At 40.6% G+C, this 24,424-nt stretch overlaps 1 protein-coding gene across 1 annotated transcript in view; it reads left to right on the top strand.

Moving 5' to 3' along the window:
• YIPF4 (Yip1 domain family member 4) overlaps positions 1-23,938 on the top strand; it is a 66,439-nt gene extending 42,501 nt beyond the window's left edge. Inside the window, exons 5-6 of the mRNA XM_053711844.1 lie at positions 5,246-5,359; positions 21,876-23,938. Of these exons, the coding sequence (XP_053567819.1) occupies positions 5,246-5,359; positions 21,876-22,013 (252 nt within the window). The 3' untranslated portion in view covers positions 22,014-23,938. The remainder of the gene's footprint in view (positions 1-5,245; positions 5,360-21,875) is intronic.
• Positions 23,939-24,424: the final 486 nt, after the last annotated feature.

The raw sequence follows: 24,424 nt of genomic DNA, 5'->3' as shown, positions 1-24,424 counted from the left end.
ATCAGAAGACCAGAGATTCACTCCGTTGGTGGATATCCCTGGACCACCTATCCCAGGGAATGAGCTTCCGCAGACCAGAGTGGGTCATTGTCACGACCGAAGCCAGTCTAGTGGGCTGGGGTGCGGTCTGGGAATCCCTGAAAGCTCAGGGACTATGGTCTCGGGAAGAGTCTCTTCTCCCGATAAACATTCTGGAACTAAGAGCGATATTCAATGCTCTCAGGGCTTGGCCTCAGCTTGCAAAGGCCAGATTCATAAGATTCCAATCAGACAACATGACGACTGTTGCGTATATCAATCATCAGGGGGGGAACAAGGAGTTCCCTGGCGATGAAAGAAGTAACCAAAATAATACAATGGGCGGAGAATCACTCCTGCCATCTATCTGCGATCCACATCCCAGGTGTGGAAAACTGGGAAGCGGATTATCTGAGTCGTCAGACATTCCATCCGGGGGAGTGGGAACTCCACCCAGAGATTTTTGCCCAATTGACTCAATTATGTGGCATTCCAGACATGGATCTGATGGCGTCTCGTCAGAACTTCAAGGTTCCTTGCTACGGGTCCAGATCCAGGGATCCCAAGGCGACTCTAGTGGATGCACTAGTAGCGCCTTGGACCTTCAACCTAGCTTATGTGTTTCCACCGTTTCCTCTCATTCCCAGGCTGGTAGCCAGGATCAAACAGGAGAGGGCCTCGATGATCTTGATAGCCCCTGCGTGGCCACGCAGGACTTGGTATGCAGACCTGGTGAATATGTCATCGGTTCCACCATGGAAGCTACCTTTGAGACAGGACCTTCTTGTTCAGGGTCCATTCGAACATCCAAATCTGGTCTCCCTCCAGCTGACGGCTTGGAGATTGAACGCTTGATTCTATCAAAGCGTGGGTTTTCAGATTCTGTGATTGATACTCTGGTTCAGGCCAGAAAACCGGTAACTAGAAAGATTTACCATAAAATATGGAAAAGATATATCTGCTGGTGTGAATCCAAGGGATTCCCTTGGAATAAGATAAAAATTCCTAAGATTCTTTCCTTTCTGCAAGAAGGTTTGGATAAAGGATTATCTGCGAGTTCTCTAAAGGGACAGATTTCTGCTTTATCTGTCTTACTACACAAACGACTGGCAGCTATGCCAGATGTTCAAGCATTTGTTCAGGCTCTGGTTAGGATCAAGCCTGTTTACAGACCTTTGACTCCTCCCTGGAGTTTAAATTTAGTTCTTTCAGTTCTTCAAGGGGTTCCGTTTGAACCTCTACATTCCATAGATATTAAGTTGTTATCTTGGAAAGTTTTGTTTTTGGTTGCTATTTCTTCTGCTAGAAGAGTTTCAGAGTTATCTGCTCTGCAGTGTTCTCCGCCCTATCTGGTGTTCCATGCAGATAAGGTGGTTTTGCGTACTAAGCCTGGTTTTCTTCCAAAGGTTGTTTCTAACAAAAATATTAACCAGGAGATAGTTGTACCTTCTTTGTGTCCGAATCCAGTTTCAAAGAAGGAACGTTTGTTACACAATTTGGACGTAGTCCGTACTCTAAAATTCTATTTAGAAGCTACAAAAGATTTCAGACAAACATCTTCTCTGTTTGTCGTCTATTCTGGTAAAAGGAGAGGTCAAAAAGCGACTTCTACCTCTCTTTCCTTTTGGCTTAAAAGCATCATCCGATTGGCTTACGAGACTGCCGGATGGCACCCTCCTGAAAGAATCACAGCTCACTCCACTAGGGCTGTGGCTTCCACATGGGCCTTCAAGAACGAGGCTTCTGTTGATCAGATATGTAAGGCAGCGACTTGGTCTTCACTGCACACTTTTGCCAAATTTTACAAATTTGATACTTTTGCTTCTTCGGAGGCTATTTTTGGGAGAAAGGTTTTGCAAGCCGTGGTGCCTTCCGTTTAGGTGACCTGATTTGCTCCCTCCCTTCATCCGTGTCCTAAAGCTTTGGTATTGGTTCCCACAAGTAAGGATGACGCCGTGGACCGGACACACCAATGTTGGAGAAAACAGAATTTATGCTTACCTGATAAATTACTTTCTCCAACGGTGTGTCCGGTCCACGGCCCGCCCTTGTTCTTTTAATCAGGTCTGATGAATTATTTTCTCTAACTACAGTCACCACGGTACCATATGGTTTCTCCTATATTTTTCCTCCTGTCCGTCGGTCGAATGACTGGGGTGGGCGGAGCCTAGGAGGGACTATATGGCCAGCTTTGCTGGGACTCTTTGCCATTTCCTGTTGGGGAAGAGATATTCCCACAAGTAAGGATGACGCCGTGGAACGGACACACCGTTGGAGAAAGTAATTTATCAGGTAAGCATAAATTCACATCAGCGATCCACCTCCGTGTTTCACAGTAGGAAGGGTGTACCTTTCATCATAGGCCTTGTTGACTCCTCTTCAAATATAGCGTTTATGGTTGTGGCCAAAAAGCTCAATTTTGGTCTCATCACTCCAAATGACTTTATGCCAGAAGGTTTGAGGCTTGTTTCTGTGTTTGGCGTATTGTAAGCCGGATTCTTTGTGGCATTTGCGTAGTAATGGCTTTCTTCTGGTGACTCGACCATGCAGCCCATCTTTCTTCAAGTGCCTCCTCATTGTGCATCTTGAAACAGCCACACCACATGTTTTTAGAGAGTCCTGTATTTCAACTGAAGTTATTTGTGGGTTTTTCTTTGTATCCCAAACAATTTTCCTGGCAGTGGTGGCTGAAATTTTAGTTAGTCTACCTGACCGTGGTTTGGTTTCAACAGAAACCCTCATTTTCCACTTCTTTATTAGAGTTTGAACACTGCTGATAGGCATTCTCAATTCCTTGGATATCTTTTTCTATCCCTTTCCTGTTTTATACAGTTCAACTACCTTTTCCCGCAGATCCTTTGACAATTCTTTTGCTTTCCCCATGACTCAGAATCCAGAAACGTCAGTGCAGCACTGGATGAGAGATGCAAAGGTCTGTCAGGAGTCCAGAAACTCATTGACCTTTTATACACACTCACTAATTACAAGCAAACAGATATCAGGCCAAAATCACCAGGGTATTTATTTAAACTTTTTATCAGGGTCATTTGGGTAGTTTCTGTTGTCATTATGATTTTAAAAAGAGTAAACGCAGTTGATTAATAATAAATGGATTCAGCCAAACACTAACCATGATTATATATATATATATATATATATATATATATATATATATATATATATATATATATATATATATATATATATATATATATATATATATATATGTCATGCAGGTTTCAGGAAAAGCACTCCTCCGGATTTAAATAAACATTTATTTATTGGTCCTCAGATACAATATAAATGAAACAATTCTACTCACCACACTATAAACCCTCTCACCCCTTGGACAGCTCTGCCAAAAGTGCTTGCAGAGCCACAGCATCCCCCAGCAGCCTCTACGCATGCGTTATGGGCACTATGGATGCCTGCATAGGCCAAATGTCAAAATTAAAAATGGAAATCAAAACAATACAGCACAACGTTGCGAAAATAAAGCTAACTGAAAATTGACACACACATACATGTGAAATACAATATAATAAGTGAGCTGGCTAAATTATACTACATACATACATACATTCATTTCTGGGGACTCTTTATTGCTGGAAAAACTTACACTTTTGTTTGTTTGAGCAGTGTTTGCACTGAGTTGTGCACAAACATTTAGTTAAAACTCTGGTGAGAACAGCCCGTGACGTCACTATCCTCCTCATACCATTAGTTCCGGCTTCTTAGGGAAACACTGCGACTTGTCTACTCATATCGAAGCTATTCTGACTGGAGTCTTAAGGGGACAGTCTACATCAAAATTGTTATTGTTTATAAAGATAGATAATGCTGTATACTTGCCTATAGCGCGCTGGGGAGCCATGCTAATCTGACGTACTTCTTCATAGCGTTCATATATACTGTTGGATTTCGTTTGTATATATTCATCATTTTTTAAATTAGTTAATGCATTTGCTCGCATATTCCTTTCATTAAAAATAAACAAATTTCCCATAACCTCTACCCCACATGCCGCTTAAAGGGACAGTCTACACCAGAATTGTTATTGTTTTAAAAGATAGATAATCCCTTTTTTACCCATTCCCTAGTTTTGCATAACCAACACAGTTATATTTATATATTTTTTACCTCTGTGATTATCTTGTATCTAAGCCTCTGCAGACTGCCCCTTTATTTCAGTTCTTTTGATAGACTTGCAGTTTAGCCAATCAGTGATGGCTCCCAGGTAACTTCACGTGCATGAGCACAGTGTTATCTATATGAAAAACATGAGCTAACACCCTCTAGTGGTGAAAAACCTATTAAAATGCATTCTTAAAGGGATACTAACCCCTCATTTTTTTTCTTTCATGATTCAGATAGAGCATGTAATTTTAAGCAACTTTCTAATTTACTCCTATTATCAATTTTTCTTTGTTCTCATGTTATCTTGATTTGAAAAAGCAGTAATAAAAGGTTAGGAGCCGGCCCATTTTTTAGTTCAGCACCTTGGTAGAGCTGCTGATTGGTTTGCTACATTTAGCCACAAATCAGGAAGTGGTACCCATGTGCTGAACAAAAAATGGTCTGGCTCTAAAGCTTACGGTACTGCTTTTTCAAATCAAGATAGCATGAGAACAAAGAAAAATTGATAATAGGAGTAAATTAGAAATTTGCTTAAAATCTCACGCTCTATCTGAATCATGAAATAAAAAAATTGGGTTTAGTATCCCTTTAAGAGGCGGCCTTCAAGGTCTAATAAATTAGCATATGAACCTCCTAGGTTAAGCTTTCAACTAAGAATACCAAAGGAACAAAGAAAAATTGGTGATAAAAGTAAATTGGAAAATTGTTTAAAATTACATGCACTATCTGAATCATGAAAGTTTTTTTTGGACTAGACTGTCCCTTTAAGGAGGCCGATAAAAGTAGCTCCGTTTATTATTTAGAGTTTTGTTATACTCCTGTCACTTTTTCAAAAAGCTACCAGGCCTAGCAGTAGTATCTGATTTGACATCAAACTACTCTAAAAAGAGGTGTTTCATCAATTTTCTGTTAAGTTAAGAAATGGAGGGAGACCACCTCACAATTCTATTTTTTTACACATATTAGTTAATATTTGGTAAAACGATTAACAAAAATATATTTTGTAATAAGCAAGTAATTTTTTAGTTTTTTTTAATTCTTTTATATTATTAATCAAAGCTGCTGTGTTATTTGCTGTTCTGTTTTCCAGGTGGCTTATGGGCAAGTGCTTGGAGTAATAGGTTATTCCTTGCTTCCGTTGATTGTAATAGCCCCTGCACTGCTAGTAGTTGGATCATTTGAAATTGTGTCTACAGTAATAAAAGTAAGTGAAAGTATGAATCTGTGAGGTGTGCAGTCATTAAACACTTTCTCTGTGTCGCAAAGGTTTTAAGTCTTTGTTGCATATAATCTGTTGTTCATTCCTACAGTGTCCATATTAAAGTGTCAGTAACCTTAAAAATAATGTTATATAATTCTGCACATAGTGCAGAATTCTATAACATTATATTAGCGCAATCTTTATAAAACGTAATATTCCCTTTGAATTTTAAAAAACTCCGGCTGTTTTACAGACCTGCTCTCTGTGCTCTTCTGAGCGGGTCTGTTTTAGTCACACAGCGCATCGGGCCAGCTGTATAGTCACAGCCCGGCCCGACCGCACCATAACACTAAGTGCAGCTCGCTCCTGCTCTGTCTGACAGCAGGAGCGAGCTGCACTGTGTATAAAGGCACGGTCGGGCCGGGCTGTGACTATACAGCTGGCCCGATGCGCTGTGTGAATAAAACAGACCCGCTCAGAAGAGCACAGAGAGCGGGTCTGTAAAACAGCCGGGGGGGTTTAAAATTCAAAGGGTATATTACGTTTTATAAAGATTGCGCTAATATAATGTTATATAATTCTGCACTATGTGCAGAATTATATAACATTATTTTTTTCATGTAATTAGCAAGAGTCCATGAGCTAGTGACGTATGGGATATACATTCCTACCAGGAGGGGCAAAGTTTCCCAAACCTCAAAATGCCTATAAATACACCCCTCACCACACCCACAATTCAGTTTTACAAACTTTGCCTCCTATGGAGGTGGTGAAGTAAGTTTGTGCTAGATTCTACGTTGATATGCGCTCCGCAGCAAGTTGGAGCCCGGTTTTCCTCTCAGCGTGCAGTGAATGTCAGAGGGATGTGAGGAGAGTATTGCTTATTTGAATGCAGTGATCTCCTTCTACGGGGTCTATTTCATAGGTTCTCTGTTATCGGTCGTAGAGATTCATCTCTTACCTCCCTTTTCAGATCGACGATATACTCTTATTTATATACCATTACCTCTGCTGATTTTCGTTTCAGTACTGGTTTGGCTTTCTACAAACGTGTAGATGAGTGTCCTGGGGTAAGTAAATCTTATTTTCTGTGACACTCTAAGCTATGGTTGGGCACTTTATTTATAAAGTTCTAAATATATGTATTCAAACATTTATTTGCCTTGACTCAGAATGTTCAACATTCCTTATTTTCAGGCAGTCAGTTTCATATTTGGGATAATGCGTTTGAATCAATAATTTTTTCTTACCTTAAAAATTTGACTTTTTTTCCCTGTGGGCTGTTAGGCTCGCGGGGGCTGAAAATGCTTCATTTTATTGCGTCATTCTTGGCGCGGACTTTTTTGGCGCAAAAAATCTTTTCTGTTTCCGGCGTCATACGTGTCGCCGGAAGTTGCGTCATTTTTTGACGTCCTTTTGCGCCAAAGATGTCGGCGTTCCGGATGTGGCGTCATTTTTGGCGCCAAAAAGCATTTAGGCGCCAAACAATGTGGACGTATTATTTGGCGCCAAAAAATATGGGCGTCGCTTTTGTCTCCACATTATTTAAGTCTGATTTTTTTCTTTGCTTCTGGTTACTAGAAGCTTGTTTATTGGCATTTTTTCCCATTCCTGAAACTGTCATTTAAGGAATTTGATCAATTTTGCTTTATATGTTGTTTTTTCTTTTACATATTGCAAGATGTCTCACGTTGCATCTGAGTCAGAAGATAATTCAGGAAAATCGCTGTCTAGTGCTGGAACTACCAAAGCTAAGTGTATCTGCTGTAAACTTTTGGTAGCTATTCCTCCGGCTGTTGTTTGTATTAATTGTCATGACAAACTTGTTAAAGCAGATAATATTTCCTTTAGTAATGTACCATTGCCTGTTGCAGTTCCCTCAACATCTAAGGTGCAGAATGTTCCTGATAACATAAGAGATTTTGTTTCTGAATCCATCAAGAAGGCTATGTCTGTTATTTCTCCTAGTAAACATAAAAAATCTTTTAAAACTTCTCTCTCCACAGATGAATTTTTAAATGAACATCATCATTCTGATTCTGATGACTCTTCTGGTTCAGAGGATTCTGTCTCAGAGATTGATGCTGATAAATCTTCATATTTATTTAGAATGGAATTTATTCGTTCTTTACTTAAAGAAGTACTAATTGCTTTAGAAATAGAGGATTCTGGTCCTCTTGATACTAATTCTAAACGTTTAGATAAGGTGTTTAAATCTCCTGTGGTTATTCCAGAAGTTTTTCCTGTTCCTAATGCTATTTCTGAAGTAATTTCCAGAGAATGGGATAAATTGGGTAATTCATTTACTCCTTCTAAACGTTTTAAGCAATTATATCCTGTGCCGTCTGACAGATTAGAATTTTGGGACAAAATCCCTAAAGTTGATGGGCTATTTCTACCCTTGCTAAACGTACTACTATTCCTACGTCAGATGGTACTTCGTTTAAAGATCCTTTAGATAGGAAAATTGAATCCTTTCTAAGAAAAGCTTATCTGTGTTCAGGTAATCTTCTTAGACCTGCTATATCTTTGGCTGATGTTGCTGCAGCTTCAACTTTTTGGTTGGAGACTTTAGCGCAACAAGTAACAGATCATGATTCTCATAATATTATTATTCTTCTTCAGCATGCTAATAATTTTATCTGTGATGCCATTTTTGATATTATCAGAGTTGATGTCAGGTTTATGTCTCTAGCTATTTTAGCTAGAAGAGCTTTATGGCTTAAAACTTGGAATGCTGATATGGCTTCTAAATCAACTCTACTTTCCATTTCTTTCCAGGGTAACAAATTATTTGGTTCTCAGTTGGATTCCATTATCTCAACTGTTACTGGTGGGAAAGGAACTTTTTTACCACAGGATAAAAAATCTAAGGGTAAAAACATGGCTAATAATCGTTTTCGTTCCTTTCGTTTCAACAAAGAACAAAAGCCTGATCCTTCATCCTCAGGAGCAGTTTCAGTTTGGAAACCATCTCCAGTCTGGAATAAATCCAAGCCATCTAGAAAGGCAAAGCCTGCTTCTAAGTCCACATGAAGGTGCGGCCCTCATTCCAGCTCAGCTGGTAGGGGGCAGGTTACGTTTTTTCAAAGAAATTTGGATCAATTCTGTTCACAATCTTTGGATTCAGAACATTGTTTCAGAAGGGTACAGAATTGGTTTCAAGATGAGACCTCCTGCAAAGAGATTTTTTCTTTCCCGTGTCCCAGTAAATCCAGTGAAAGCTCAAGCATTTCTGAATTGTGTTTCAGATCTAGAGTTGGCTGGAGTAATTATGCCAGTTCCATTCTGGAACAGGGGATGGGGTTTTATTCAAATCTCTTCATTGTACCAAAGAAGGAGAATTCCTTCAGACCAGTTCTGGATCTAAAAATATTGAATCGTTATGTAAGGATACCAACGTTCAAAATGGTAACTGTAAGGACTATCTTGCCTTTTGTTCAGCAAGGGCATTATATGTCTACAATAGATTTACAGGATGCTTATCTGCATATTCCGATTCATCCAGATCATTATCAGTTCCTGAGATTCTCTTTTCTAGACAAGCATTACCAGTTTGTGGCTCTGCCGTTTGGCCTAGCTACAGCTCCAAGAATTTTTTCAAAAGTTCTCGGTGCCCTTCTGTCTGTAATCAGAGAACAGGGTATTGTGGTATTTCCTTATTTGGACGATATCTTGGTACTTGCTCAGTCTTTACATTTAGCAGAATCTCATACGAATCGACTTGTGTTGTTTCTTCAAGATCATGGTTGGAGGATCAATTTACCAAAAAGTTCATTGATTCCTCAGACAAGGGTAACTTTTCTGGGTTTCCAGATAGATTCAGTGTCCATGACTCTGTCTTTAACAGACAAGAGACGTCTAAAATTGATTTCAGCTTGTCGAAACCTTCAGTCACAATCATTCCCTTCGGTAGCCTTATGCATGGAAATTCTAGGTCTTATGACTGCTGCATCGGACGCGATCCCCTTTGCTCGTTTTCACATGCGACCTCTTCAGCTCTGTATGCTGAATCAATGGTGCAGGGATTACACAAAGATATCTCAATTAATATCTTTAAAACCGATTGTACGACACTCTCTAACGTGGTGGACAGATCACCATCGTTTAATTCAGGGGGCTTCTTTTGTGCTTCCGACCTGGACTGTAATTTCTACAGATGCAAGTCTCACAGGTTGGGGAGCTGTGTGGGGATCTCTGACGGCACAAGGAGTTTGGGAATCTCAGGAGGTGAGATTGCCGATCAATATTTTGGAACTCCGTGCAATTTTCAGAGCTCTTCAGTCTTGGCCTCTTCTGAAGAGAGAATCATTCATTTGTTTTCAGACAGACAATGTCACAACTGTGGCATACATCAATCATCAAGGAGGGACTCACAGTCCTCTGGCTATGAAAGAAGTATCTCGAATTCTGGTTTGGGCGGAATCCAGCTCCTGTCTAATCTCTGCGGTTCATCTCAGTCGCCAAACGTTACATCCGGGCGAATGGTCTCTTCACCCAGAGGTATTTCTTCAGATTGTTCAAATGTGGGGACTTCCAGAAATAGATCTGATGGCCTCTCATCTAAACAAGAAACTTCCCAGGTATCTGTCCAGATCCAGGGATCCTCAAGCGGAAGCAGTGGATGCATTGTCACTTCCTTGGAAGTATCATCCTGCCTATATCTTTCCGCCTCTAGTTCTTCTTCCAAGAGTAATCTCCAAGATTCTGAAGGAATGCTCGTTTGTTCTGCTGGTAGCTCCGGCATGGCCTCACAGGTTTTGGTATGCGGATCTTGTCCGGATGGCCTCTTGCCATCCGTGGACTCTTCCGCTACGACCAGATCTTCTGTCGCAAGGTCCTTTTTTCCATCAGGATCTCAAATCCTTAAATTTAAAGGTATGGAGATTGAACGCTTGATTCTTAGTCAAAGAGGTTTCTCTGACTCTGTGATTAATACTATGTTACAGGCTCGTAAATCTGTATCCAGAGAGATATATTATAGAGTCTGGAAGACTTATATTTCTTGGTGTCTTTCTCATCATTTTTCTTGGCATTCTTTTAGAATTCCAAGAATTTTACAGTTTCTTCAGGATGGTTTAGATAAAGGTTTGTCCGCAAGTTCCTTGAAAGGACAAATCTCTGCTCTTTCTGTTCTTTTTCACAGAAAGATTGCTAATCTTCCTGATATTCATTGTTTTGTACAGGCTTTGGTTCGTATAAAACCTGTCATTAAGTCAATTTCTCCTCCTTGGAGTTTGAATTTGGTTCTAGGGGCTCTTCAAGCTCCTCCGTTTGAACCTATGCATTCATTGGACATTAAATTACTTTCTTGGAAAGTTTTGTTCCTTTTGGCAATCTCTTCTGCCAGAAGAGTTTCTGAATTATCTGCTCTTTCTTGTGAGTCTCCTTTTCTGATTTTTCATCAGGATAAGGCAGTGTTGCGAACTTCTTTCGAATTTTTACCTAAAGTTGTGAATTCCAACAACATTAGTAGAGAAATTGTGGTTCCTTCATTATGTCCTAATCCTAAGAATTCTAAGGAGAATTCGTTACATTCTTTGGATGTTGTTAGAGCTTTGAAATATTATGTTGAAGCTACTAAGTCTTTCCGAAAGACTTCTAGTTTATTTGTTATCTTTTCCGGTTCTAGAAAAGGCCAGAAAGCTTCTGCCATTTCTTTGGCATCTTGGTTGAAATCTTTAATTCATCTTGCCTATGTTGAGTCGGGTAAAACTCCGCCTCAAAGGATTACAGCTCATTCTACTAGGTCAGTTTCTACTTCCTGGGCGTTTAGGAATGAAGCTTCGATTGATCAGATTTGCAAAGCAGCAACTTGGTCCTCTTTGCATACTTTTACTAAATTCTACCATTTTGATGTATTTTCTTCTTCTGAAGCAGTTTTTGGTAGAAAAGTACTTCAGGCAGCGGTTTCAGTTTGAATCTTCTGCTTATGTTTTTCATTAAACTTTATTTTGGGTGTGGATTATTTTCAGCAGGAATTGGCTGTCTTTATTTTATCCCTCCCTCTCTAGTGACTCTTGCGTGGAAAGATCCACATCTTGGGTAATCATTATCCCATACGTCACTAGCTCATGGACTCTTGCTAATTACATGAAAGAAAACATAATTTATGTAAGAACTTACCTGATAAATTCATTTCTTTCATATTAGCAAGAGTCCATGAGGCCCACCCTTTTTTTGTGGTGGTTATGATTTTTGTATAAAGCACAATTATTCCAATTCCTTATTTTATATGCTTTCGCACTTTTTTATCACCCCACTTCTTGGCTATTCATTAAACTGAATTGTGGGTGTGGTGAGGGGTGTATTTATAGGCATTTTGAGGTTTGGGAAACTTTGTCCCTCCTGGTAGGAATGTATATCCCATACGTCACTAGCTCATGGACTCTTGCTAATATGAAAGAAATGAATTTATCAGGTAAGTTCTTACATAAATTATGTTTTTTGAGGTTTACTGTCCCTTTAATACACTGCTAATTCTCAGAATACATTGTCTCTGAAAGTGACATTGATTTATGCATATTAGAATTCAGTGACCCAGGTGCTGTTATCTCACAATTGTGAAATCAACATGTGACTTTGAGGATTGAGTTGCCAGATGTCATTGGTGTTGTCACAGGGCATTTTAGTCCAGTTGATTGTATATGTGTTTATACATTTTGCAACTGTCTCTCTGGTAAAGCTACTTAGGGGCGAGTTATCAATCCAGGGCAGACAGGGGCGTTCAGCCCTGTCCTCCCCAGCTCACCTCTAGTGGGCAGCAAACCGCTACCGTAATTTACCATTGCACACAAGCGTTATTTTATGTTTGCGTGCGACACCACCTGCGCACAGCCAATCACACGCAGGCAGTAGCTGTCAATAGTTTAATTGTTTATATTTAACTTTTCAGCTGTACTTAATTGGAGGGAGAAAAAAATAATTAATTTAAATAGTTTTATGTTGCCAAATAGAAATAGTCATTATCTTAATAATAACAATTTAAACAGTTTTATCTAAAGGTACAGTCTACACCAGAATTTTTATTGTTTTAAAAGATAGATTATCCCTTTTATTACCTATTCCCTAAATTTTCTTAATCAACACAGTTATAGTAATACACTTTTTACCTCTTTGATTACTTTGTATCTAAAGCCTCTGCAAACTGCTCTCTTATTTCAGTGCTGACTCCCACGTAACTCCACGTGCGTGAGCACAGTGTTATCTATATGACACACATGAACTAACTCCCTCTAGTGGTGAAAAACTGTCAAAATGCATTCATATAAGAGGTGGCCTTCAAGGTCTAAGAAATTAGCATTTGAACCTCCTAGCTTTAGCTTTCAACTAAGAATACCAAGAGAACAAAGCAAAATTGATGATAAAAGTAAATTGGAAAGTGGTTTAAAATTACATTCCCTATTTAAATCATGAAAGTTTATTTTGGATTAGACTGTCCCTTTTAACTAAAGAAAAATAATCATTACGCTAATAATAATTTAAAGGGCTATAAGATTGAAAAAAAAAAACGATAATACAAAGTTTCTCCTTTTGCCGCAATGTAACAATAAAGAGCAATCCTTTTCCAAACCCACTGTGGGACTCATTATGCAAGTCATATCATGGTTGGCTACCTTGGTAGAAGTTGGGGCATGCCTTTTGGGAGCACTCATGTACCCTTACATGCGCATACATTAGCTTTTGTGATTGTACATGCCCATTGAGAAGGTGGTGTAATCACCAATGTCACCATCATGCAGATGCAGTGCCTTTAAGTGATGTGCTAGTGAAAGATCCATTATGCATTTAAAGAGACTATGATGTCGGGTGAGGAATGCTTGTGCACATGTGATTAGTTATGTCCACAATGCACATGCAATCAGGATTATGGTTTTGCATAATGAATATGCAAATTTAAAGTAATGCATTTGACCACCTGCTTTTCAAAATTACAACCCTTTTATGACATAAAATTGATAAATAAAAACCTATTTCCTAAGAAAGAAACTTCCTATTGCATTGAAAGTTTGTTTTCTTCTTAAATGGAAAGAGTCCACAGTTGCATTCATTACTTTTGGGAAATAAGAACCTGACCACCAGGAGGAGGCAAAGACACCCCAGCCAAAGACTTAAATACTCCTCCCACTCCCCTCATCCCCCAGTCATTCTTTGCCTTTCGTCCCAGGAGGTTGGCAGAGAAGTGTCAGAATTTAATTTGTCTCTTATGAAGGGTAGTACTCTTCGACATGGGACCGGAGTTTTAAGTAATCCCATCAGTCTCTCAGTGACGGCTTGGATGAAAGTTAGTCTGGAGATGCAGGGAGAGTCTTTATGCAAAACCATCCCTATTCATATTAACAGCTCTTCAAGCAATCGGCGTTGTCGAACTTCGCTGCCTGCTTTCTTCACTCCAGTCCATGGCGGAGGCAATGCTACTATCAGTCACACTTGAAGGGCTGTGTTCCTGTTCCACGGTGTAGATTCCAGTAAGATTGTTTCATTTTACTTTCTTCTTGAATGTACTGTAGTTCCGATGTTTTCCTTAGAGGCTACCACCTTGCGGGTCTAACTTAACATAAGGGTCTCAGTGAGTCTCCATTAGTATCTTGGAATCAAGGGTTAATATCTCCTGATGGGGGTTATTGAACAGGGTTTTTTTTTTAATCATGTTTATGTGATTCAACCTGCTTATGTGTGGTGTTAATTGGGCTCATGGTTTGGAACATTAAGGCCTCTGGAAGTGACGCAACTTTATGGTTGGGCGCTCTTTTTTGGACTGTACAGTTCACCTTGTGGCCGGGCGTGATTACGTTCCGTCTTCCATTTCTGCATTCCTGACCGTGTGGTGAAGGAGAAATTTTAGTCCGCAGGGGTCTGGTCATAGGAGGTGGTGAGTGCCCCAGCCATTGTGGGTGTCAGGTGCCGTTTAATTTTAATTCTTAGTCCATATTTGCATATCCTCTATCTGATGCTGAGACTGTTTTAACTTCAGATTCTGCGACCGGTGATGAATCCGGATTGGCCTTGTTGACACATGTCAATGTCAACCAGTTAAGTTCTGTATGCCATATGAGAGCGCCTTCTTCCTCAGGCTCGGGGAATCAAGGGACAGCTGAGCCATACGCCTCTGGGGGACCAGTTCTCCGAGAGGCGAGTTCCCTTCCACTCCATACTTCTTCTACACATGCGGGTAACCCAGTTTGTTATTATTCATCCATGCAGGGTGGCGTGTCCCCCCCCCCCCGGTGGTTGCAGCACGTTTTCGATTCCACATATTTTTGCCGATTATTCATCTGCAGAGTCCAGACGTTTATTTGCGATTGTGCTCGTGCCCTATTGTCCTGTTTCTCTGGTCTTGGGGAGGGCCTCTACAGTTCCCTGCGGGTGTAACTGTCCCTAAGTGTTGTGCCTTTCGTTACAGAATTGCGCGCCTTCATGTATTACTCAGACATGTTTTTCAGTTATTAAATGACCCTATCCTTATCGGATATGGGAATTTTCAGTCTGCTAATTCGAAATGGTGCACCTCATTAGACATGTGGGGATGATGTATTCTCCTGATTGTTATTTTATTGAGATCTTTCCCAGTTTATGGAAGATCAGGGCTCCTTTTGGTTGGTCCTGCGTGTAGGCCTGTTTCTTCTTGGGCGTTAACCTCCGGATTGCCTTATATTTTCTTTTTATCCAGTAGGATGTTTTTTATTATGTTTGTTTCCTTCTGGAACCTTCTGGGATTGATACTCTTTGTTACTTCTTCAGAAGTTGTTTTGGACATGTTAGTCCTATGTTAAAAAATTTCTGTTTTCCTTTCTTCCCCTCTGAGGGAGGACTTATGCAGCTTGCTGGTTAGGGCCCTGGGTGTGGACTGGTCCTGTTGGGTTCGTCCTATCTCGTGGCTGTTCGGACACATGGCGCTGTTCTGCTTGGCTGGTCCGGTCGAGGTGCCAAGTGCTCAGGTCATCATTTGTTTTACATGTTTCAACTAAGAATTTGAGAGGACCTGTGGGTCCGTGAGGCGAGGAGGATTGTTTCAGTCCTTATAGCCTTCAATCATGGATGACTGGGTCAGTGGAGTTTCCACTGCATCACTCTCTCTCTCTTACGTCTGGTATTATCAGACCCTAGAGTTTCCTTTCCCACGCAGTGGAGGGTTGGAGGGCTTAGCACCCTCTTACCGCTGTTTGAGCGGTTTAGCCTTCTGAAGGTTTGCAGTGTGCAACCAGCTGCAGCTCTTTGCACCTAGAATGTGTGCTCGCAACCAGTTTACTGGAACCAGTTGCTGCTATTGCACATTGACCATGTACTGTCTAGCTGAGTTATAAGACCTTCTTGGTCTTCTTCCGTTGTCTCCGGGCGAGTTAGGTCTCCTTTTAGCAACCTGAGTTCCCTCCGGGAGATGGTTGATCCCTATAGGGACATTGGGCTTTGTTCTGGGCTTCCCGGAGCTGGGAAGGCTTCACGCCTTTCCTCCCTGTATTCCTCTGTTTGTATTGAGGTGATGTGGAGGCTAGCCCTGCTCGAGGGGTTTGGACCTTTAAGGTATCCCTTGCTTTGTTGTCCTGAGGCTGTTTGAGAGGTCTAGGGGCTCTAGGGTCATAATACGACTTCTATCGCATTGCTCCTCACGTAGGACTTTAGCAAGGGGTAGTTCCTTCTCTCGGTCTGGACTTACGAGTTCTTCTCGTTATCCGGATTGATCTGGATATTGCATTCTTATCCCTTGCGTCTGTTTTTTTGTCAGACGGGGTGTTCAGTTCTCGGGTATTGTTTGATAGAACAATTGGGTGCCAGAACCTGTTTTCTCCCTGAGGCTTCGCTCTGCGTTTTCCCTTGTGGACCCAGTTATGGGTTGTTACTGGAATCCTAGGCCTCAGGGCTGGTTTTGTGTTCCTTAGTACTGGGAACTTGAGCTATGTCCCTTACTCCTTAATCTACCTGACCTAGTCACGGTTGGCCAGGTTTTCTGAGTGTCTCTTACTCATTAGGCTTGATGCGCCTTAGGGTTGGATTCCCTAGGTCAGCTTGCTAGGGTAACCCTTAGATTCACTGCTCTGCAGGCGAATGGGTTTACAGTGTCTCTGCTGCATCCAGTACACAGGGAATGTGTGATAGCATGCTACTTTTATGGGGGTCCTTTCCAAGGACATCTGTGTTGGGGACTGACCTCTCCTTCAGCCAGTGGCTTCATGCCTTGAGGACAGATGTTGTCTTTCTGGCTCCATCCCTTTTCTTAAGGGGTTATTCTCCTTCTTATGGAGATGTAGTCCCTTTCTTGGGGCTTCTCCAGGAGGTTGGAACAGTGGGTTAACTTATCGGAGAGGGGTGTCTCTCTGGGTTGTTATGTTCCATCTGGAGTCTTGCTGGCTCCAAGTTGATTTTTTTGGGCCTTTTTGATAGATCCTTTGGGTCTACGGCCTTGGCGTCTGTTTTAGGAGTCGGTTTGTAATGGTGCTCTGTAGGGATGGCTGTGGCCATTCTTCCACTCGTTCTTGAGATGGTTTTCGGGGTTCTCCTGTTCCCCTGTTTTAGATCCACTGATGCTGGGTGTGTGTTCTTAAAGACGTCATTTTCAGGATCTAGGTGGGTATAGTTGCTAGCTCCCTAGGCTTACAGGCATAGGGTCCAGGATTAAACCTCTCCTTCTTGGGCGGCCTCATTTGGGGTTCTGTGTTCCCCTTTTGGAGACCTGTATGTATGTCTGGTGGCTTAGGTTGCCTAGAGTGTGCCCTCTGGGGGCTTGCTTTTGCAGTCTGTTCTTTTGTTGGCTGCTTCTACTTACTAGCAAGTATCCTCTGTGTCGTCCTGATGTTGACTGTGTTCTGACTCAGGGTTTTTCGACTGGGTCTGTTACACACTTTTTTGTGTTTGGATACTTTTGTATTCTATGTTCGGACGCTGTGTGGACTCTGTCTTCAGTTGTCTTCACTGCTTACATGGTGGTGACCTTTTGGTTTCCTTCAGTTCTCCTTTAGCCGTGTACCTTTGGGAGTTTAGGCTGGTGTCCCCTTCATTAGTGTGGGGTGAGGAACCTACTGTTGGGCGACGGTGTCTCCTGGAGGACTTTTGGCTCAGTTGAGTCCAATTTGCGGTCTCTAGCTTGACTTCTGGACTATCTGTGGGTCAGTGTCCTTGGGGCCCTTCCTTATTAAAGGTTTTTTTTGTTGGGTAGGGGTTCAGGCCTACCCTCCCGTTTTTGCATTCAGTGTCCTCTATAGTTTGGGTGTTCTTTTCCCAAAAGTAATGAATGCAGCTGTGGACTATTTTTTTTATTTAAGAAGAAAAACATAAATTATGCTTACCTGATGATTTTCTTTTCTTCTGATGGAAAGAGTCTACAGCTCCCGACCCTTAATTGGTTTTTGTGGGGCATCCTTATTTATTCTTCTGGAACCTTTTACTTGATATTTCTTCTACTGTTCCTTGTTCCTCGGCGAAATGACTGGGGGATGAGGGGAGTGGGAGGAGTATTTAAGCCTTTGGCTGGGGTGTCTTTGCATCCTCCTGGTGGCCAGGTTCTTATTTCCCAAAAGTAATGGATGCAGCTGTGGACTCTTTCCATCAGAAGAAAAGAAAATTATCAGGTAAGCATAATATATGTTTTACTTACACTAAATGTATCTTTCATATGCAACCCTTTAATTAGTTTTATTTAACTAAAACAATAACATTATAGGTTTCAGTTTTATTTTTTACTGCTTGCCCCTCCCTCCGCACACTTAGGTGCTTGCAGATCTATTCCACTCCAAACAATCTTTTATTCATTGAGATTCTTGAAACTTTAGCAGTCTACACCAAAATTGGTATTGTTTAAAAAGATAGACAACGCCTCTGCTATCCTTTCCCCAGCTTTGCACACCATGGTTATATTAATTTACTTTATAACATTTAAACACCTACATTTCGACGACTGTCGACCACTGTCTTTTGCTCCAAACCTTCCATTCCTTCAGCATCTGCGACACAGCTCTCTCGTGGTTCTCTTCCTATTTATCTAACCGTACCTTTAGTGTAGCCTTCTCTGGGGCATCCTCTGCCCCGTTACAGCTTTCTGTTGGGGTACCGCAAGGCTTTGTCCTCTGTCCCCTCCTCTTCTCAATCTACACGTCCTCATTAGGTTCCTTAATAAAGTCCCACAGGTTTCATCATCATTTGTATGCCGATGACACCCAAATCTACCTCTCTGCACCAGAACTACCTCCTTCCTTGCTATCCCATGTCACTAACTGTCTCTCTCATATCTCATTTTGGATGTCCTCTCACTACCTCAAGCTAAATCTCTCCAAAACTGAGCTCCTTATTTTCCCCCCTTCTTCCAAAATCTCCACCCCCTATTTCTCTATAACTGTTGATAACTCCATTACCCCAATCACACATACCTGATGTCTTGGGGTCACACTTGACTCATATCTATCTTTCACTCCTCGCATTCAGTCCTTGGCTAAAGCCTGCCGCTTCCACTTTAAAAACATCTCTTAAATAGACCTTTCCTTACACAAGATACAACTAAGATTTTAATCCACTCTCTTATCCTTTCCCGCCTTGACTACTGCAACTCCATCCTCTCTGGTCTCCCTAGCTGCTGCCTAACTCATTTACAATCCATAATAAACTCCTCTGCCAGGCTCATCTTCCTTACATGTCGCTCTTCATCTGCTGCACCTCTCTGCCAATCCCTTCACTGGCTTCCTCTTTCCTCCAGGATTAAACACAAAATTCTCACTCTGACATACAAAGCCCTCAACTGCACTGCTCCCCTCTATATCTCAAACCTGGTCTCCAGATACTCGCCCTCCCGTCCCTTTTGCTCCGCTCATGATCTCCTACTCTTCTCCCTTGTTACTTTCTCACATTCCCGTTTGCAAGATTTTTCCTGACTGGCTCCCATCTTATGAAACTCTCTGCCTCGCTCCACAAGACTCTCCCCTAGTTTTGAAAGCTTCAAGCACTCCCTGAAGACTCTACTATTCAGGAATGCATACAACCTACACTAACCCTCCTATCTCCACTGCTATCCCCTTAAACCCCATAGCATGTAAGCCTACGAGCCCAGCTGTTTGTAGTTCACATTCATAAGAGTTGACTGTCCCTTTTAGTAAGGGATTGATTCTGTATACATAGAATTGTAGCGGTACAATGGGATTAAAGGGAGAGTAAAGTCAAAATGTATTCAGATAAAACATGCAATTTTAAACAACTTTCGGCACTTATACTGCACTCTCACCTCACTACCTGTCCCCTTGACCCTATCCCCTCACAGCTACTCCCCTCCCTCTCTGCCACCCTTACCCCTATACTCACACACACTTTCAACCTCTCCTTCAGCACCGGTATATTTCCCTCATCGCTGAAACATGCACTGGTCACACGTATCCTCAAAAAAACTTTCCCTTGATCCTACCTCCCCATCCAACTACCGCCCTATTTCCTTCCTCCCTCTTGCATCAAAGCTTCTCGAAAAACTAGCTTATGCACGCCTATCCCATTTCCTTACAATAAACTCCCTCCTTGACCCATTGCAATCTGGATTTCGTCCCCATCACTCCACAGAAACAGCAATTGTTAAGGTTACCAACGACCTACTTACAGCAAAATCAAAAGGCCACTTCTCTCTGCTTATTCTCCTTGATCTGTCCGCAGCCTTTGACACTGTTGACCACCCTCTCTTGCTCTAAACCCTCCAATCCTTCGGCATATGTGACACAGCCCTCTCGTGGCTCTCTTCCTACCTGTCAAACCGTACCTTTAGTGTAGCCTTCTCTGGGGCCTCCTCTGCCCCGTCACTACTTTCTGTTGGAGTACTGCAAGGCTCTGTCCTCGGTCCCCTTCTCTTCTCAATCTACATGTCATCACTAGGTTCCCTAATAAAGTCCCATGGTTTACAATATCATTTGTATGCCGATGACACCCAAATCTACTTCTCTGCACCAGACCTTTCTCCTTCCTTGCTAACCCTTGTCACTAACTGTCTTTCTCACATCTCCAACTGGATGTCCTCTCACTACCTCAAGCTATATCTCTCCAAAACTGAGCTCCTTATTTTCCCCCCTTCTTCTAAACTCTCCACCCCCAATCTCTCTATAACTGTCGACAACTCCATCATTACCCCTACCCCGCATGCCCGATGTCTCGGGGTCACATTTGACTCAGATCTTTCTTTCACTCCTCACATTCAGTCTTTGGCTAAAGCTTGCCGCTTCCACCTTTAAAAACATCTCTAAAATTAGACACTTCCTTACACAAGACACAACTAAGATTTTAATCCACTCTCTCATCCTCTCCAGCCTCGATTACTGCAACTCTGTCCTCTCTGGTCTCCCTAGCTGCTGCCTAGCTCATTTACAATCCATAATAAACTCCTCTGCCAGGCTCATCTTGCTTACTTGTCGCTCTTCATCTGCTGCACCTCTCTGCCAATCGCTTCACTGGCTTCCTCTTTCCTCCAGGATTAAACACAAAATTCTCACTCTGACATACAAAGCCCTCAACTGCACTGCTCCCCCCTATATCTCAGACCTTGATACAACTAAGATTTTAATCCACTCTCTTATCCTTTCCCGCCTTGACTACTGCAACTCCATCCTCTCTGGTCTCCCTAGCTGCTGCCTAGCTCATTTACAATCCATAATAAACTCCTCTGCCAGGCTCATCTTGCTTACTTGTCGCTCTTCATCTGCTGCACCTCTCTGCCAATCGCTTCACTGGCTTCCTCTTTCCTCCAGGATTAAACACAAAATTCTCACTCTGACATACAAAGCCCTCAACTGCACTGCTCCCCCCTATATCTCAGACCTTGTCTCCAGATACTCTCCCTCCCGTCCCCTTCGCTCTGCTCACGACCTCCTCCTCTCTTGTCACCTCATCACAATCCCGTTTACAGGACTTCTCGAGGCTGGCTCCCATGTTGTGGAACTCTCTGCCTCGCTCCACAAGACTCTCTTCTAGTTTTAAAAGCTTCAAGTGCTCCCTAAACACTCTACTGTTCAGGGATGCATACAACCTACTCTAACCTTTCTTTATACCAGTTCCTCTCCTCCATTGCTATCCCCTGAAACCCCTTAGCATGTAAGCTTAAGAGTCCAGTTGTTTGTTGATCACCTTCTCAAGAGCTGACTACAACAGTGCAACTCTTGGCAGGGCCCTCTACCCATTTGATCGCTATAACTGTTTTGTTGTACTCCGCCTTTGCTAATAGTGCTGCGGAATCTGTTGGCGCTCCACAAATTACCGATAATAATAATAATAACTTCTATTAGCTAATATTGTCCCATCCCCTCTCCAAGTTGTCCCATTTCACAGATGCAAATATTCTGAAATCCAAACCTTTACTGGTTCCAAGCAGTTTGTATAAAGGGTTTTGTACCTACTTTGTATACTGCAATGTTGTTGTTTTTTCGGACATAGTATTAAACGATTATTTTTACAGTCGGAAAGTGTTTATGTCCCTTTTATTATTATTATTATTTTTTTATTTTTTTTATTTTGTTTTATATAAATGTCAGCTATCACTGTTTAACCTTACTCTTTCTGTTCCTTGCAGCTCTTTGGAGTGTTTTGGGCTGCCTACAGTGCCGCATCCTTATTAGTTGGAGAAGAATTCAAAACGAAGAAGCCCCTTCTAATTTATCCTATATTTTTGCTGTATATCTACTTCCTATCTTTATACACAGGAGTGTGACAATGTTTCCGAGATGCCCAGTTAGTTTGGTACATTGAGATATATATATATATGCTGGAGGGTTTGGTGAGGGTTCTTTTGATGGAAATCCTTTGCAAACCTTGGGTCTGTATTACCCGTATTTGTGTATATAATTAACCCCTAGCAGAGTCTTAGGGGCCTAATGTATATTACAATATTTTGAGGTCTCTTAGCTGTCAAGGGATTTGCAAAAGAAATTACACTATAACTTTTTTATGAAAACAAGAAAAAATGTTGGCAATTTTATTTGTCTCCATTTTAACTTTTAATGAAAAGATGTTAATAAAGCAGTACTTAACCTATTGTTTTCAGCTTGTCAGGTGAATGGATTTTATCAGTCGACTGTTAAAAGATTAAAGATAACCACGTGTAGATATTTTGCGTTTAAAACTGTTTTAAGGAGAGTGCCTACCAATATATATCTAATAGTCTTCAAATTCTGAAGATGGTATATACTTGGTAAAGAATGAATCAAAATCAAATGCCATCTTATTATAGAATGTAAAGTGAGAGATGTTTGTGCACAGTTTGCCAGTCTTACTCTCCATTCTAATTGCACAGAAATTGTGTTCAAATTTAAACTGACCAATGGCAGTATAGATAGCATACAGCTTTATTTGTTTTTTTAAAATATAAACATGGTATATTACTGTGTTGCCAAAGATCAACATACAAAATTACTGTTTTAAAAACCTTAAAAATTCATGACTTTAGCAAAACTCGCATTGTTTTGCAGTCCATATATCTTTTGCTTTAGCTAATTTGGGACATCGATAAATGGTCTCATGCACGTATAAAGCATTCATTGTGTTGAATGTTGCAGGGCAAAGGTTTTGATTCTCTATGGCCCATGGCCGAGGTAAATTTATTGGATGATGCACTCCCTGCGAAAGTTGGAAATAAATGAAAGGGAAATAAAAAAGAATAAACTAAAAATAATAAGTTTAATAAAAAAATTAATATATATATATATATATATATATATATATATATATATATATATATATATATATATATATATATATATATACACACTAAAGGAATTTCCTGAAGTTCCATTTAATTCCCTAAAACAGAATTAATTTAGACTGTGCACTTTTTGTGTAGTGACCCCTTTTTTATGGTTGCTTTTTTATGGCATGAAAAGTTCCAGCCATATAGTTTTAATTCCAAAAAATAACAAATGTTTGTTTGTTGCCAGGATTTGATACTATTTATTTTGTCAGTGGAAGTTAAATCAGGCAATTCAGACATTTATGATGCCATATCTAAAAGCTCGACAAATTTTGTTCAAAATCTATAGCTTATAAAGTTAGAAGCCAGAATAGTTTTTGTTGACTGACTATATGAAGATATATATAAATAATCGTCCCCGTGAGGGGGGAGTATGGGGCCCCCATAGGGGACTCTATACCAAGGTGCCAGGGCCTATTTTTAAGGCGCCAGGGACTCACTGGCGCTTTGGGATGTCAAGCCCAGCCATGTCTGCTATGTCTTTTTTTAAATGTTGGATATATTTCTAGTTTGTCATTAAACATCTGCAAATTACATTTTATTTAAAGTCCTGCATTATTTGATCTTGGTCTTATGTAAATAAATGCTATAAATTGCTGCTGTGATAAGACCTGTTTCACTAAATAGATTTTTAGTTTAAAAGTTCAAGTTATTTGGAGGATTGGCACTCTTATCTGGTGGTTATTTTTTTTTTAATATTTCAAACTATTGTGTAGATATGGTAAATAAATATTTATGAGACTATTATTTCTCCACATGTAACAGTTTTTGATGTGATACCTATATTTCTTTGATTTGTAACTGTTACATGTAAAACTTTTTATAGATTTAATTTCTAATTCATTTCAAAGAAAATAAACTACAGAGAATAAATGTGCATTTTGTATTTATGTGGCTTACTGTATTGTTTTAGTTGTAAATAATATGCAATAGCATGTTTTAAAGGGAATTACTGCTTCCTGTAAAATTACAGAATATGGCCATCTGGAAATTGTTGGTAGGTTGCATTGTATTACAGTCAAATTCATTTGCACAGGTGCTCTATGGATTTTTAAAAAAAAAATTTTAATATCCTTTTTATTGAAATTGCAAAAATCACTTACAAAACAGAACGTATAATTATCAGTTTCTTAACACAAGCTCTTACATAAGTATTACATTCTAAGTAGCCAGAATTCTGTATTTTATGCAAAGAGCAGGAAAAGAAAAAAGAAATCAAACAATACACACAAAAAGAACATAATTTTTTGTTGTTTCTCTTGCTCACCCGACATTATTGTTAAGCAACATTCATATAAGCCCATATTGGTTATCCATAATAACATCAAAAGCTCAAGTGTAGAACTTGAAATATAAAAAATAATCATCCCATACTG

This window comes from Bombina bombina, chromosome 4 (assembly GCF_027579735.1).
Source record: "Bombina bombina isolate aBomBom1 chromosome 4, aBomBom1.pri, whole genome shotgun sequence".
Taxonomy (NCBI): Eukaryota; Metazoa; Chordata; class Amphibia; order Anura; family Bombinatoridae; genus Bombina; species Bombina bombina.
Note: the sequence above shows the minus strand (reverse complement) of the source record. Positions and strands in the feature narration are given on the sequence as shown.